The following is an 18011-nucleotide window of genomic DNA, read 5'->3' as shown; positions in this document are numbered from 1 at the left end:
TGAGGACTCCATGAGATAATGTGTATACAATTTTTAGTACTCAATGTTAGCTAAATATTATTTGTATTACTCATTTAATTCTAACAGTGGCCATATATTATAATGCCAACATCGTAATAGGTGACCCCCCCATCATATCTCATTTAATTCCTCAATCAATTTGATGAAGATCTAGTTTTATGTTCAGGTTACAGACAAGATGGAGACAGGCAAATACCTTGCCTGTGGTCACACAGCTAATTAATGGCTGAGCCAATACTAGAAGAGGTCAGCCAGGCATCTGAAAACAGGTGACTATAGGGCAAGCATGAGAGGGAGCACAGAACAGATCAAGCAGTCAGTGATAGAGTGAGCAGTAGGATGAGAGATCTGGAGTAGCTGTACCAAGGAAACTTTTCAAAACATGTAACACTTACCACATGACATAAAGGGTCATCTTTTTGCTGGTTAGAAATTAATTCTAGGCTTGACCAGCATTGGATCTATAAGTAGGTGAATGTAAATTGTGTGTGGGTGGAAGGAAGGCAAGGAAAATGAGACTGCATATGCGAATAGATACGTTGTGACCAGCTGCAGTAGTGATTACAAAATGTTCATTTACTTTGACCTATTGGACATGGATAAAAATGGGAATACTAGGCATACATTATGCATCCAGATGTTTCGTATGTGACAGAAAGTATTTTAAATTCAGTCTGTGAGGTTAATAGATTATTTTAATTATTTTACACACACAGACTCACACACACACACACACACACACACAGAGGTAATTGATTGGAAAGTGACCGGAATTTACTGTGTACTCACATAACCATCTAGGGCCACCGTTGTCAAAGATTGTGTTGTATTATTCTCCTCACGAGCAACCCTAAGATTTGGTTTGGTTGATTTCAGCTCTGAACAGTACAAGTGATAGGGTTTGGATTTATGTCCCTGCCAAATCTCATGTCAAATTGCAACCCCCAGTGTTGAAGATGGGGCCTGGTGGAAGGTGATGGGATCCTGGGGACAAATTTCCCCCTTCGGTGCTGTGCTCATGGTAGTAGAGTTCTCACGAGATCTGGTTGTTTAAAAGTGTGTAGTCCCTGCCCCCTGTTTCTCTTCCTCCTATTCCAGCCGTGTAAGACATGCCTGTTCCTTTTTGCCTTCAGCCATGATTGTAAGTTTCATGATACCTCCCCAGTAACCAACAAATGCCCGCATCATGCTCCCTGTACAGCCTTTGGAACTGTGACCCAATTAAACCTCTTTTCTTTATAAATTACTCAGTCTCAGGTATTTCTCTCTCTCTCTCTCTCTCTTTTGAGACTCAGGTATTTCTTTATAGCAGTGTGAGAATAGTCTAATACACCAAGAATGACTCAAGCCCACTGTATCAAAGCTGGGATTTCAGATAATAAGGACACAAACCCAGAGGGAAATGGATCCAAGGCTTTTTTTCATTAAAGAAGAACTCTGGGGATAAGGGGAAAGGAAGGGCCAATACCATTCCCCAGTAGGGCCTGGAGGCCAGAAGTAGGTCATTCTTAAAACAAAAATTGGGATTGTTTTTCATTTTTCTGCAGCTTTTATCTATGTGAGATCTGTTTCAGCACAATGGTTACATTTGGGAGTGAATTACTGTCTTTTAAACAAATAGATATTATTTGTATATGCTAAAAATTCCATTCATGATTTAGTTGCTAATTGTTTATCTAGCATTTTGCTGCTCATTCTTTTACCTTTGCCTGCTGTTCTTTTGACAATTTTAGAGGAGGATTAAGGAAAAGGGAAAATGAACCACAACTGGGAGAAATATGAAGACTCGTAAACTTTGGAAGAGGGACATTATATATTGACCAATATGGTGGTGTTGAATTATATTTTGATTAGAAGGTAGTGGCAGTTAGCACATTAGCTTTGACTTCAAATAGACCTGAGTTTAAATCATACCTCTGGAACCTACCTTAACCTTCAGCCTGGAAATTAACCTCCTCAGGCTTCTATTTTCTTATACATTAATGGAAATAATAATGCCGACTTCCTTAGATTTTTGTAAAGATTAAAAACTGTAATTTATATTAAGTACCTAACACATGGCAGTGCTTCTTCACACCTGACTATTCATAGCTCCAATAATTAAGGATAATTAGGAATTGGCTGTAGATTATACTTTCATTAGATGGCTGAATGTGTTTCTATTGCTGTAGGTTTCATCGGACTATATTATGAGCAGGACTGTTACTTAAATGACTCTCCAGTGATAATTAGGCATTATTAGAAGTTGTAATAAGTCTTGCGGTATTCTTGTCATTATCCTAAAATTATTGGACTATTATAGCCCATTTATAGGTAGATTAGAACATATATTCTCCACCCTTTAAAAGCCCATACTCCATTCAGTTTAAAGACTGTGGTAATAAAAACAGGAAAAAAGCAAATCTCCCAAACCATCATGCTGCATATTATCTTTCTTAGTAGGAAGTTACAAGGAAGAAGTTGAAAGCAGTGGGCGTAGAATGAGCTATTTTCATTATCAGCTGATTTTAATGTGCATGTTGTGTCCATTCCCAGGTAGATAGGGTTCTGAATGAGTTGCCATCTTCCAAAAAAACATATTGTTTTGCCAAGAAATAATTTAGTCCCAGTAGAGTTCTGCCACACCATGTTCATTGCTTTGGAGAATTATAATTAAGAAGCTCATTCAGTATTTGCCAGTTAAAACAATGATCTAGTTAGACTGATCGCCCCATCTAATTTCTAGCTCCAGATATGGGCCTCCTGCTGAATGAACACATATCCTTGAGTACTAGTGTATGCATTCTAACGGGAGCACAGGGGCCAATGCCCAGAGGGCACAGACAAAGCTCCTCAGTAGAAATTGCCTGGAATTTTGCTGATGTCGGAAATATATATAGCTCCCTGTTTAAGATTATTACACATGTCTTTTCTTTCATAAACCAGGTTTCCAATCTGTATTTAAAATGCAAATTAATGCTTTAAGCATCTATGAAGTCAATAAGTACTACCTTCCCCCTGCCCCCCACCCACTTTTATTTAAATGGGAAAGTGAGGTTCAGTGATTGCTTTTGATTTGGAATCATAGAAGATCAGTGGCTGAGAAAATCTTTTGGGATTATCTGGTTAAGTTCCCTTTTCACAGGTGAGGCAAATTAAGGCACAGATAGGTGAGCCAGACACTAGCCTCCTAACTTATGGTTCGGTGTTGGAAGCACTGGCTAGCTGCTTTTTTTTTTTTTTTTTTTTCCTCTCCTGTAATTTTTGTCTTTTATTTCCTTTGACGGAAATCTGGTTCCCCTTCCTTTATCCTTTTACAGGACCTATTCTGAAGATATTATGCCTGTCCATAAACTGAAGAACATCTCATTGACTGTGACAATGGGCGAGATGAATGATAGGTTATAAATATTTCTCTATTGCTTAATAGCTAACAATCTTCTCCAAGGACTGTGGACTCCTGTTCTCTGCTCATCATGTCATGGACATCTTCCAGGAACCATCTTTGATGGTGTGAAAATCTTGAATACCTAAGAGGGAAATTTTAGACTTACTAGAAAGGAGCCAAGCAATTGAGACCTTAGATATAACTTAGAATTCTCACCTAGTTTTGTTGGGTAATTGTTACTTCAAAAAAATGCAATTTCTGTTCTTTCTTTCCTCCAACCATTTATCTGGGAAGCAAGTTACTGGCAACCCAGAACTGATTGTTGGAGCTGGGGAAAAATGGTGTGAGATGTAAGAAAATGTAACTGAGATAATACAAACAAAAGATTTTACAATATATAATCCTCCAAGACATCCATTAAAAAAATTGATAGCAAAAATGTGCAGTGTTTCAAGACTTTTCTTTTTCTTTTAAATAACAGATTTAAAGTAGAACAAAAAGTAGACTTCAAAGATGTTTTATATTCTTTGAACATAACCGAGATATTTAGTGGTGGCTGCGACCTTTCTGGAATAACAGGTATTATGATAAATAATTCTTATATTATCATGTTAATTTGTTTTGTTAGGACTACATTAACTAACTGAGCTTAAAACCGAAAGAGCATTCAGCTCTGGTAAATATACACACAGTGAATAAATGTCATAGCATGTTGAGCTGTCTGTAAACAAGTACTTTATTTTATATTTAAGTAGTTTTTCTTAATGAAAGTCAAAAAGCATTTTGGAATGTTAGATAAGCACTCTGGCTATACTTCTAATAAAACTACATAAAAGTGTTATATGGGTTTTTATTTCTGCCCTGTTTGGATTTCCTCATCTGAATAATGGGAATTACAACTTTGAGTCTCTCATCTAAGCAGAGCTAATACAACTCTTAGAAACCAATTTGCAAATGTTAATTCACTAATATGAGAACACATGCAATAGTCATCCATAAGCTGCTGGATGATGAGCACAATCAAGAAATTGTAATGCTACAGCTTGCAGATTTAGCAATGGTGTCTTTTGGGCTGACAACAAATCTGAGAAGATGGAGCTTTTATGCTCACTTGCACTGGGGGAATCCTGCATGGTTAACACGTTCACTTGCACAACAAAGCCAACACAGTCTATGAATTCTTCGAGTTTCAGTGGTACTCAGTAGTTCAAAAATAACTAGCTAAAAAAAAATGGATGAAGAGAGCCAATTTGTCCCAAGTTACTTACCCTCTTTTAAATTCAGTCTTCTGTTCTATAAAAAGGGGCCTAGGCGTGTCTGTCTGATGAGGTTGTAAATCATAACATGAAATACTGCAGAAATGTTTTATGTATTTATTTCTATATAGTTGTCTGGGCTTTAGAAACATGTTGTTAATTTAGTCATCATTCATCAATTATGTGGGCAAATGAATAGAATGAAAAACTTTCCTGATGGAGGAGGTGAATGAGGTCACAAATATCAAAGTGTTCATTATCACCTTCACACATGATGTGGCTACTCGTTCTCACACTGACAGATAGATCTGACTTCACTGACAATTTTATCAGCACTAGGTATGAGATGGTCAACATTAAATACTGCAACAGGATGCTCTGTGTGCCCTGAGACACAACTACCTCTTCAACCTTCAATAATCCAAACTATTTGTCATGCACTTCCTTTTCTTAAACTTCTTTCCAGCCATAGGGAGATCACTCAATATGCCTCAGACACTTCAAACAGCCACTTGTTCTGCAAATTCCCAGCAATTTGTGACTTCTAAAAAATCTCCTGTTACAGGCAGATTTTTAAAGAAAATACTTCCAAAATGTTTCATAGAAGACTTTATTCAAGAAAATAACCCAGTGCAGAAAAGAATAAATGTCTAGCATTTTCTGTTCTTTCCCTCTTGAGTTACCTATTTGAGCTGTTTTAACCATTTTGGTTCTGTCTTATTGCCTAGAATAGAATAGTCATAGCCAATGCTGATACCTCTACTGGTAGCTAGGAGCACAGTAAATTCTCTGCTATCTCTACTTATCATTTGTACAATAAACATTCACTAAAGGCTACTATGAAACAGCCCAACACTAGTCTTATGGGCCATCAGTGTGAAAGGGACACTACCTTATATTTATATAGTTCACAAGTTTTGAATGAAATGATTGTACAGAGTTACTTTGGAAACTTTGAGAAAAATATTTGACTTCTCACTCAGTTACTACTCCTTGTGTAACCCGTAGTAAAATATTTAACCTTTCTGAGTGTAAGCATTCCAATCTGTTAAGTGAGACAATATAGTGACTGGGGAAATAAATAAAAGAATGTATGTAAATCATCTACTTTAACATTTGGCACATAGTTAAATATGAAACAGCAAGTGGGAAAAGTATCACATTAATATTACTTGCACATCTAGCAAATGTATTGTTTTCTTGTTCTCTTAATTTAATAACAATGTACTTAGAATTTTTATTTAAAAATTAAAAGAAATAATTATTATGAAGGTACAATGAATGAGTTTATAGAATTCACATTCTTCTAACCTACCATATTTCAGGGCCTGTTCTTTTCCTAAGACTGGGTTTTGTCTGCAGTGAGATGGAACAAAGGAGACTAAGTGGTGTAGTCTAATAGCGAGGCAGTCATTTGGGCTCGTGCCATTGCTAAACTGGGTGAAATTCTTTACTCCTTCCTAACCTGCTTTGTGGTCTTTCCTCTTGGTGTGGGCCACTAGGTCATTCCCTCTATGCTTATTTGTCTTATTCCAGGCAATCCTGGGAGAAGAAGGTGCTTATTTGCCAGACCTTGAGAGAACATTCTCTTGCATTTCAGTTAATTCACACTAATAGAGTAGATGCCCGTCTCTCTCCACTTTGCAGGTTTCTATCACTAGACATACTCAGATGCATTGACTTATTTATTATTGGCTTATATATGACAAATATTTATAGCAAGCCAATTATGAGCCAGGCAGTTTTCTAGAGCATGCTTCCTTTGTCCTCTGAGGAACATTGTCAGATCTATCTTGTCTTGCAAGGCCAGCTTGACATGCCTTCTGGGCTCCCAGTTTCACTTCTTCCTTCTTGAGGAGATTATACTTGCAAGTCACTCTACCAGAAACGCTTCACCTACACATCAGTTCTACCAAGGGGAGAAAAAGGAGCATTCATTCTCAGCTTGTATCCACACCAGAACAAAACGTTGTAAGACACGATCTTATGCTGAAAACTTTAACAGGTTTTAAAGTGTATCTCTGAAGTGATTTTGTAACCGGTGACACGGAAGTTCCTTAGAATTTCATAGCTTCCCCAGATTTGAAGGCAAGTACATTTTATTTTAAACTAAGATCAAAACTAAATACAGAATATAAAAGGCACTTTGGCTTTGAGGTTAAATATATAGAGTGAGATTAATTCAAATCTGGAAAGCCTCTTTCATTCTGTCTATAGACAATGGCTAAGGGAGGAAAAGCTCTCTGTCCCTTCAAATATTTCACTTAGTTGGATACGTGATTTGAGGCTTACATCATTTACCTTTTATATCACAGAAAAACTTGATCTCTCTCTCTCTCTTTCTGTATATATGTCGTGTCTGGAAGAGCTAAGTCTAAATCACCTTTATCTGTAGCAAATTGACTAAATAGGAAAAAGTTCATTTATTTGTCTCCTTGCCTTTGATCATTTGAAAATGTAATTATGCTGGGCGTGGTGGCTCATGCCTGTAGTCCCAGAAATTTGGGAGGCCAAGGCAGGCAGATCACCTGAGGTCAGGAGTTCGAACCAGCCTGGCCAACATGCCAAAACCCCATCTCTACTAAAAATACAAAAATTAGCCGAGTGTGGGTGTGGTGACAGGCGCCTATAATTCCAGCTGCTTGGGAGGCTGAGATGGTAGAATGGTTTGAATCTGGGAGGCAGAGGTTGCAGTGAGCTGAGATCGTGCCACTGTACTTCAACCTGGGTGACAGAGCAAGACTCCATCTCCAAAAAAAGTAATTAATCTGGGACCTAATAGGTAATGGCTTTTGATTTTAACTCTTAAATACACTTTTGTGTATTTTTTTTTAACCAGATTCATCTGAAGTGTATGTTTCCCAAGTCATGCAGAAAGTTTTCTTTGAGATAAATGAAGATGGCAGTGAAGCTGCAACATCAACTGGTAGGGTGAATGATTTCTGGCCAAGCTAGAAGGAAAGATGGGGAGAGGATGAATATTACGGTGCTGACCCTTTTGAAGTATTGTAATCTTTTTCTTCTGCTATCTAATACACTTCAGGAGGAAAAAAAGGAAATGGTTGTATACGCTGTTCATATTTCTCTTCAGTCACAGCATGATACAAAAAGGAAGGGAAGGAGGAGGAGTTGAGGCCTGTCTACTGATATTTGCTCACTTGTAAATTGGATTGCCTGCGAATTAGCAGATAGGACCTGTGGAGAAAATTTTGGGGTTCAAATATAAAATCATTATTTTTTAGGAATGCTCACCCTTACATAATTGTATTTTATTTCATTCTTTCACTACACCAAGTTAGTCCCCACTTTGCTAATTTGATTCTTGTTATTATCTCTGTGGCAGTGGCTCTCAAACTTAACCTGCACATAAAAATCACCTGGGAAGCTTTAAAAACTCCTATGCCCAGTCCATACCCCAAAATAATTAAATCAGTATTTCTGGAAGTGAAATTCAGACTCCAATATTTTCTTAGGTTTTCCTAAGCGATACCAATGTGCATCGAAGAACCAGTGCTCCATAGTGGTTTGCAGCTTGCCCTTTTTATTACAAATGTGGTGCATCGACCAACAACAGCACCACTTGGGAGCTTGTTAGAAATGTAAAATCTCAGGTCCAAAACCTAGACCGACTGAATCAGAATCTGCATTTTGCAAGATCACTAGGAAATTTGTATGTATATTCTAGTTTGAGAACCACTCTTCTAGGCCATATTTCCTTGAACAAATGACATTTTAAATAGCATCTGTGCTACGTGTAAATAATGCTTGAAAAATAATTAGAAAAAAAGCCCTAAAATCAATTAGAAATGGACAAGCAACTTAAATGAATTCCTTATAAGTCTATTTTAATTCCTCATACTATTTGGATTTTAATCAATATTTAAAAGCTATTTATCATTTAAAATGTCTTACTGATAAATATATAAAAATTGATATTCATTTATTAATTTCCTGATTAATTTGCAATGCTGCATTGGGCCGATGGATTTTGACATCTGGATGAAACACACTGGACTCCATTACGATTTTGTCATCTGAAAGATTTTGCATTGCTGTGCTCAAGGAATTTGGATTGTAGGGGATGAACTATATTAATCTTTGGAGAAGTAAAAAGGTTATATTTGGATGAAATTGCTGGATCATGTAGACAAATTTTCCAGCTGCTTTCAAACAGTACTGAGAAAGTCCTTATAGATTTTTGTTTGATCTCATTATATTGGTGAGGAAACAGTCCCAGCAATGTAAAGTGGCTTACCTGAGGTCATACTATTGATTGACAGCAGCATTTGAACACAACTCATGTTCCCTGACTTTAAGTTCAGAGCTCTTTATGTTATTGCCCACTGTCTCTCATTTTAAGTCTAAACTTTTCTAGGATTCTGTAACAATCACTAAGAGAAAACAGATGAATCAATAGTAAAACTCCTCAGAGTTGTCAGCCTGGATATTTTGACTTTCAGAAATCCACTCAGGGACTGCTCAAAAGCAGAAAAAGTCCAAGTATTCACTGTGAATGGGAATGGGAGTAAAACTGACCTTGCTTTTGGATTTATCTTAATAATTTGTACATGAGCCTATATTCACTGGTTATTTGGGTAACATACTCTTGATGTTCTGGATAGGAGAGTGCCAATCATGTTATCATACTAAGATTATATTTGACTGTTTTACAATTCTAATGATATGTAGTGATTTTATTTTTCCTGGGGTCTGAAAATAACAGTACAAAATAACTATATTATTGGTAAAGACAGTATCTGAATTAAGCATAAAACATTTCATCTACATAGGAAAAATATGTAACTTTTTATATTTTCCCATTCTAAATATTGACAAATGATATAATGGAGCAGCATAATATCAATTATCACAGAAAGTAATTTTTAAGGCAGCAGATTTCTGCTTCAAATCTCAAATAAAAATCTCACACACATTCACTGCCAAATCCTAAAAACTCTGAGCTCACAGAATAATTTTGAAAGAGTAAGTAAAAAAAAAAAATTAATTTGAGCTCAGATGTGATTACCACAAACCCGAAGTATAAAAACGAAGTGCAAACATACCTAAATAGGAATTAGGAATTACAAACATTGTAGAAATAAATCATATAATGCAAATAAAAAGTGAACAGAAAATTACTGTTTAAAAGATAAATTTTTTCAACTGCTTTCACTAAATTGAATCTGGTATCTGGCTTTCTTCTTCACTGAGCATAAATATAAAGTTAGAATTATGCTGTGAGTGACCTAATATTTATTCTTCAGTACTTTGGTTTTTAAATTTATTGCAAATTCCTCCGTATGTAGAAAATGGTTACTTTTCCACGTTAACTCCTTACACAAAATGACTTTTCCTATCTACAAAATGTATTATGAATATACTTTCTTTACTGATCTTTTAATGCAAGTATCTAAATAACTGTTGTCTCTATTTTATAGGCATACACATCCCTGTGATCATGAGTCTGGCTCAAAACCAATTTGTAGCAAATCATCCATTTCTGTTTATTATGAAGCATAACCCAACAGGTACCGTTTTTGCGAATTCTTTGGGGAACTGATTATGCTAGGCAGAACTAGTTCCAGTTTCTAATTGCAATGCACATACCTGAAGTCATTTGTTCTTTCAATGGATATTTGTTAAGTGCACTTTTATATACCAGGTACTGTATTTTAAGAGAAGACAGAGGCCTAAAATAGGGCAGTGGTAATAATAACTGCCATCAGGGCTACTATATATGGTAACCATTTCATATAACCATCACTAAAGCTGAAACCACTCCAAAAGATTAGATATTTGACTAGTAAAGACACAAAAGCTCAGAGAAAGATTGTATAGTTTGTCTCAGGTTACATAACTAGAAAGTGTCAGAGTGGGAATGCCGGTCAACTGTCTGTGTATGATGCCACATTGGGGATGGAAATTGAGAGGTGTGGAGTTGTGAAAGAACTCAGAGGTGGATGCCAAAACAGTAAGTGGCTAGTGTAGGTTCTGAGGGGAAGGAAGGAGTCAAATCTCCAACTTGGTCAACTGGTGAAAGATGATGCAGTTAGGTAAAAAAGGGAGCGTGGAAGTAGTGGATTGGATTGGCATTGGACACAATGCCAACACAGAGAAATGCAGATTGTCTGGATGGATGCTTCTGCACTTTCTCCTGGGAATAAGAAAAGCCAGAAATGTGAATACAGTGGGAAAACTGTCAAGTTTATGTTTAGGATCCTTCAGCAGTCATAATGCTCATGTGAGAGTTACAAGCCACAGGATAGTAGAAATTACATTTTACTCATCTCTGTATTCAGGCCAATATTTGGCAAAACGCCTTGCACATAATATCAGTTTCCCTATAGACACAGGGTGTGAAATTGGGTAGGGCTCAAGTTCCAGCTGAATTCACTAACAGTTGTGAAACAAGTTGCTTGTCCTTTCTAAGCCACATTTCCCCTGTATCTTATTTGAACATAATAGTAGTACTTATCTCATAGAGTTACATAAAAGAATTTTTGAAGCCTGTAACACTGTGCCTGGCACATACTAAGTGTTCATTATGAATAAATTAATATGAATGAGTGAGTGAATAAAAGAAGAAAGGCAAGTGAAAAAGTATAAAGTCATTTACAGGGAGAAGAGACAAAATTAATTGCAGAATCTGAATCTGTTAGATTAACTAGGGATACTGATATTATTGGCCCAGTAAGGGATACATCACTCTTTTTTTGGCTCCATGAAACTCATGCTGAGTGACCCTTCTGAAAGTCATATTTTAAAAACAATGAAAGTTTTAGAATTGATGAGACTGTATTAACACAACTTCAATTCTAGTAATGGATATGTCAGTGTTCAAATGTATTCTAAGTATGTCATTTGATCTCTACGTCTAACCTTTAGATAATTCTAATTTTTCAGAATTAATATATAATTGTGTAGTATGGAACTTCATTGGCCATCAACACACAAGTAAATAATGGAATTTAGAATAATTATGTTTTACTGTATTTTCCAAGTTGATGACTTGTTATATGTGAAGGCCAAGTAACAGCTATCAGTAAAACAGCAGCAAAAATTCAAAACCCACTTATCTGTTTATTTATGATAATGCTTCACTAGCAGATCTTAATGACAGTTTGAACTGTTTTATGTTCTTTATTGTAATGAGACTTTCTAAACTAGGGTTGCTCCTTTAAAGTATTGTTTAAAATAAATGGACATTCATTTATCAGGGACTGTTCATTGTTACCTAATAAAATATAGAAAGGGCTGTTATCTTAGGATAATACATATTTAGTGATTTATCAATTTTTCTCTTGCAAATGAACTCAAGAAATCATTGAGATTAATGAAGATAGTGATTTAGCATCACCATAGTGAACTATGAAATGGCTTCATGGTATACATAAAATGTATTCTGTTGATGATTTCTGAAGTATGAGGACGAATGATTTCAGGTTTAGTACAACCAATTTTTACGTAGCCTGGAAATTTTCTTTTATCCAAACAGTCCTTTTGTGTAAAATCTATACATTATTTGGATTTTCCTATCAGATGAATTTTATATTGCGGTATATTCATCTAAAGCCCTTACTAAGCTAAACTTCTAGAACAATAAAGCACCTTTTTAAGGTTGAGGATATAGGCCCACTTTATAGGCTTTGAGAAGAAAATTGTGAAAGATACTCATGAAAGGTACCATTCCTGAAAAAATAGTCAATTATGATTTTGAAATTGACAGGACTCCAGATATAATGAAAGTTACTGCGTTTAGAACTCTTTTGGGTTATGTGTTGAGGGGAGAAGCAGATTGCAGAATATCCATTAAGAATTTTTTTTCTAGCCATTAGCTTGGTAATGCTGTTGTATTGTAATATTAGGAGGTAAAAGTTGCTTACATCTGATGAAGATGTTGTATAAATATGTTGATTAAATATGGGGATACCTATTTAGAAAGGAAGCATGAAGATAAAAAATAATAATCATTTTTGCTTCAGTCTGCCTCTAAATTCTTCACTATTATGTCAAGGGAGATTTTGTTAATCTGCCCAATTTATTAGTGAGTAGATTGATGATGGCATGAAGACTCAATTCAAAATGTGATTCTTCCTGAAGAAACAGATTGAAAAGGCTGGTACTAATGGCTTTTATGTAACATTCTACACTTCTAGGTATTTAAAATTTTAAGATATTATGTTCAATTATAAGTTAGTGTTTATAGAATTTACTTTAAAATGTTTCCAGGCAAACTATTCTAATGAACATTTTAATGCCATAGCATTATGGCATTAGTATTATGAAGATAAAAGAGTCACTGCTTATTCCTATTGTGACTAAATGAAATATCTATTCTGGGAAATGTATTTATGTATCTTTATCTATCTGAAATATTGGGGTATTTGTTTTCTTTTTCCCATAATTATTTTAATATTTTGAAACAAAACATTGTTGACTATAATTATTCATAATAAAAAGTAAAATCTGGGTTGGGCGCAGTGGCTCACGCCTGTAATCCCAGCACTTTGGGAGGCCGAGGAGGGCGGATCACGAGGTCAGGAGATCGAGACCATCCTGGCTAACATGGTGAAACCCTGTCTCTACTAAAAATACAACAAATTAGCCAGATGTAGTGGCGGGCGCCTGTAGTCCCAGCTACTTGGGAGGCTGAGGCAGGAGAATAGTGTGAACCCGGGAGGCGGAGCTTGCAGTGAGCCAAGATCGCGCCATTGCACTCCAGCCTGGGCGACAGAACGAGACTCCGTCTCAAAAGCAAAAACAACAACAACAACAACAAAAACAAAACAAACAAACAAAATATATAAAATCTTCTGGAGTTTATATCTATTTTCATGTTATTGGTTCTTCAAAGAGTGTGTCTTTGGACTGAATAGTAGAGTTAATAAAAAAGGGCCATCCTACTATTATTTTAAATACATTTAAATATCATTTTCATTAGCTTTAACATTATGCAAAATTGATCACTTTGGAAATTAACCTTTATTACATCTGAGTGTAAGGAACTTAAGGCAACATTTGACACTGATTGATTTAGGTCACTTCTCTTAACCCAGTTGAAAAGAACGGTGAATAGATTTTGGTACATCATTCTTTCTGTTTTGTCCTTCAGTTCTTAGTTCCTTTTCACTTGCAAACACAGAATGGTTGAAAACAGGTATTTGCATTTATGCTGTATAGTATATCACTTTGGTGAGGATTTGAAAATACTAGAGATATAAAAATATTGTCTTTGGCAGTAAAGTAAGCTTTGATTCAGCGCTGAAAAAGGAGAACTGAGAAGTTGCACTTTTAACCCTGAAGCGTTACATTATATGCATAAAATGATGACTGCTAATGCCTTAAATTTAAAACTCTACCATGCTTATCACCATTTTATTATGCTATGTTCTCCAGACTGGGTCTCTATATTTAGAAGAACACCTCTCTGTCACTTTATTTTTTTTTTTACTTCCCTCTATGAAAAACAGGATTAATGCTTTTTCCATGACAAGCTGTAGTGGGTGTTAATTTACTTCATAAATTACCAGAAAATGATTAATAATGATATAATTATGAATTTGAGACAAAGGAGAAGGCTTTGCTATTGGACACCGCCTATTTATCTTACAGAGAAAAAAGACCAAATAATATGTTAAATATTAAGAAAAACTAATTATTGTCAGTTGTTTTCTCCAGAAATTCCTAAAATATGTTTGTTTGTTTGTTTGTTTCCCTAGAATCAATTTTGTTTATGGGAAGAGTGACAAATCCTGACACCCAAGAGATAAAAGGAAGAGATTTAGATTCACTGTGAATGAAAACACAGCCTCAGAATAAAAGATGATTTCTCGAAAATAGTTGATTGGCTAAATATCATCATCTTGACAATATTTGCTCTATATCTTATATCTTTTCTGTTTTAAACTGTGCCTGTGTTAATAGATATCTGTCTTGATGAATAAGTAAAGTTAGGTATGCATTTGTTTCTGTTCTTTTTGTATGTTTTAGAAAATCTATGTGCGTCTAAAGCCTTGAGCGTATATAAAATATTACCATTCACATGTTAGAATAATCCTGTCTATAATATCTTAAATATCAAATTATTGTCTTATATATCAAGTTTATTATATCCTAAAATACTGGACTATTAAACTCACACATAGCACCATTATCTAGCTATGGGGAGGTAAGGTCAAGAGACCGTGGCCATGGTACATGCCTCTCTGGGGTGTCGCTTAAGACACAGAGATCCAGTATTCCTTGCAGTAGAGGAGCTTTGGGCATTTCGCTAATCTTAACTTGTTGTTTGACATGTTACATTTAATAATTTTGAGACATACCAGTTTTTTTCCTACTGATTTATGGTTTTAAAATGTATACAATATAGAGGTACTGAGCACTTTTGTAAAGCATTCCTCTTTTTATAGGTGAAAGTGGCAGCATAATTAGTGTGACTTAGGAAGCTGAACTTCCACAATTTTACAATACTGAGCCAAGGAAGTGTTAGAGTCAAGATTGTGCACTATAAAGATTAAATGCAGATCCCTTCCCTTGAATACTCTGAAACATCACATCTAAATATCAAAAGCTAAAACTACATTCCAATATTACTTCATGTAACATGTTTCATAGTTTTTCGATTTTCAAGCTAATGTTGTAAAATGCCTTTTGTTTGTTTGTCGTGGGAATTTTGGCAGAGAGCTTAATGATAATGGCTACACCTCACTGAGCCCTAATTGTGTGTCGGGCTCACTGAAGTAAGCACTTTTTACATTATGTTAAATGTACTAAAATTTTTATGAAACAGCATTACCTAAATTCCTGATAAAGAAACTGAGATTCAAAAATGTTATAAAATTAGTCAAAGACACATAACTGATAAATATGGTGGGTAGATTTGAACTCAGAACTACTCGAGCTAGAAGTCTATGACCTTAATTACTGAATTATATTCCCTTTGCAGGGAAGGAAAAAGTAATTTTCTCTCTACTTCTCATAGCTTTGAGCTAGTATCCATTGTAACAAAAGACAGGATAGCCAGGTGTGGTGGTTCACATCTGTAATCTCAGCACTTTGAGAGCCTTAGGTGGGAGAATCACTTAAGGCCAGGAGTTCAAGACCAGCCTGGGCCGCATAGTGAGATCCTGTCCAAAAAAAAGTTAAAAATAATAGCCAGGTGTGGTGGCACATGCCTGTGGTCCCAGCTACTCGAGAGGATAAGGCAGAAAGATCACTTGAGTTCAGGAGGTTGAGGCTGCAGTGAACTATGATTATGCTACTGTACTGTAGCCTGGACAATAGAGTGAATCCTCATCTCAAAAAACAAAAGATTCACAAGAGAAAAACAGACATTTGTTAACACATATACCACATGTACACATAGAAGATACCCAGGAAAAAAATGAGTAAATCTCAAAGAAGTGGCTTAGAACTCTGGCTTACATAGCATCTTTGACAAAGAATAATACATTGTTGAAGAAATGACAAAGGAAAAGGACCTTGGATTTTTAAGGGCAGTAAATTGTAGGAAGGCAAATATATGGTAGATAAAGGCTATTTTGTAAAATTTGTTGTGTAGATTCCTGTGGTGATATCTCCAGGATGATAAGCATCTTAAGTCATCTTCAGTGATCAAATTCTGTCCCACTTGGTAGAGAGAGGAGGAGGGATAACTTTGTGAATTTGTATCCTGTTTTTAGGCAAATTGTTTAGGCAAGGCAAATAACTTTTCCTGTATCTACTTCTTCTCAGTTGCCTTTAGCTCAAAATAATCCTTATGCAAAAGTGGCATCTTTTGTAGTGGCATATTCTGCTGTCCTTCATCTTCTACTTTAATTTTCAAAGTCTAGGTATCCATCTACAGAAAAACCGGCAGCAATACTCAAGACATTATGAAGCCAACTTTAGAATGAATTGTGATTGCTTAAAAATCATAACATAGTTGAAAGCAATGTTCATTACTTTCAATTTTAGCATACTTAAGATATAACACAGTAAATACTAATCTATATGTTAGTGACACACATTTGTGGTGTAAATTCCTCACAGCATATCTGTTTTAAAAATATGAGTCTTTGATTCAGGAAGGAGAGAATAACGAGTTAAGAGGATAGTAGTTTTATTCAGGTGTGGTCCACATTCCTGTTTCTCTTGGGTTGGCTGAATTCTTCTGATCTTCTTTCATGCATTAGATGTCATGCTCTCGGGATTCATTCATTCATTCTACAAATATTGAGCTTCCACTATGTTCCAGGTAGTTTTCTAAGCACAAAGGATATATTAGCGAGCAAATCTGACAAGGTCCTTGTCTTCATGGAGCTGACATTTTACTGGTAGCAGTAAACCAGTGAACAAATTCAAAAACAAGTTAATTTCAAATGGTAATAACTGATGACATTAATAAAACAGAATAAGAAACTAAGAGGAGTTCAATAATTGAGATAATGTAATAAGATCACTACCCAAGTTTCACTTTAAGTACATATTCTTACAATGTGTTCCTAATATATTTGTTTTCTTTAATAAGATTTGCTAAAAGTCTGCCTCGAGTTCCCTACTGAGGATCCTGAAAGCATTATACAGAAGTTGGGTAATTTTTTTTTCTGATTTCATGTTCTTCTTCCATTTGGCTTAAAAATGGGAGTGTATTCCATAAGCTCTTTATGGAAGAATGAGTAGCCTTCTGGTGTGGATTCAAGCTAAAAAACACCATTTTCTACCACGTTTTGGAAATACTGTTGCCAAACCACTTCCAAAATTAAAACATTTAATTTTTACCTTCAATTGAAAGTAACTCAGTAGTTATTGCAAGTTTGTATCATAAAGGTTACAAGCGCCTGGAATACATTTACAAAACATACATCTATTTATGAAGGAAAGTAAGTATGAAATAATTTTCTTTGCTAAACTATATGAAAACTGTAGAATTCACAACAGTCCATAATCAATATGGGATAAAATTGCTGTCAAATTAATACCCCTTGTAAAAGTCCAGTACATCATATATAGGAAATATTTTTATTCCTCATGGAGGCAAAATAATTATTAAAATAGTAATGTTTCTTTCGGAAACTTTGGGTTTTATTGACTTCACACAGCTGTAATTCATGGCATATTCTAGAGGAGTGGTTACCAGACTGAACTTGGGTCTGCCTGCCTGGCACAGCAAGACCAAACAATGACATTGGGATTTGCAAGAAGAAAAAGTGGGGGCATTTATTTCAGGGCAACAAGCAAGGAGAATCAGGCAGCTCATGCTTAAGATCTGAACTTCCCAGTGGCTTAACTGTAAGAGTTTTTAAAGGCAGGGAGGCAGAGGTTACAGGCAAAGCTATAAATCAATACATGGAGGCTATAGGTTGGTTTGGCCTAAAAAGGTGGGACAT

The 18011-nt window shown here is 35.5% G+C and overlaps 2 protein-coding genes across 2 annotated transcripts in view; one reads left to right on the top strand and one right to left on the bottom strand.

The window, feature by feature from the left end:
* SERPINI2 (serpin family I member 2) overlaps nt 1-14605 on the top strand; it is a 30004-nt gene extending 15399 nt beyond the window's left edge. The window contains exons 5-8 of the mRNA XM_050779978.1: nt 3870-3967; nt 7484-7570; nt 10083-10172; nt 14364-14605. Of these exons, the coding sequence (XP_050635935.1) occupies nt 3870-3967; nt 7484-7570; nt 10083-10172; nt 14364-14440 (352 nt within the window). The 3' untranslated portion in view covers nt 14441-14605. The remainder of the gene's footprint in view (nt 1-3869; nt 3968-7483; nt 7571-10082; nt 10173-14363) is intronic.
* Nucleotides 1-18011, bottom strand: part of SERPINI1 (serpin family I member 1) — a 480054-nt gene that overhangs the window by 373444 nt on the left and 88599 nt on the right. The gene's annotated exons all lie outside the window — the stretch shown is intronic.

The sequence above is a fragment of the Macaca thibetana genome, chromosome 2 (assembly GCF_024542745.1).
Source record: "Macaca thibetana thibetana isolate TM-01 chromosome 2, ASM2454274v1, whole genome shotgun sequence".
Lineage (NCBI taxonomy): Eukaryota > Metazoa > Chordata > Mammalia > Primates > Cercopithecidae > Macaca > Macaca thibetana.
Note: the sequence above shows the minus strand (reverse complement) of the source record. Positions and strands in the feature narration are given on the sequence as shown.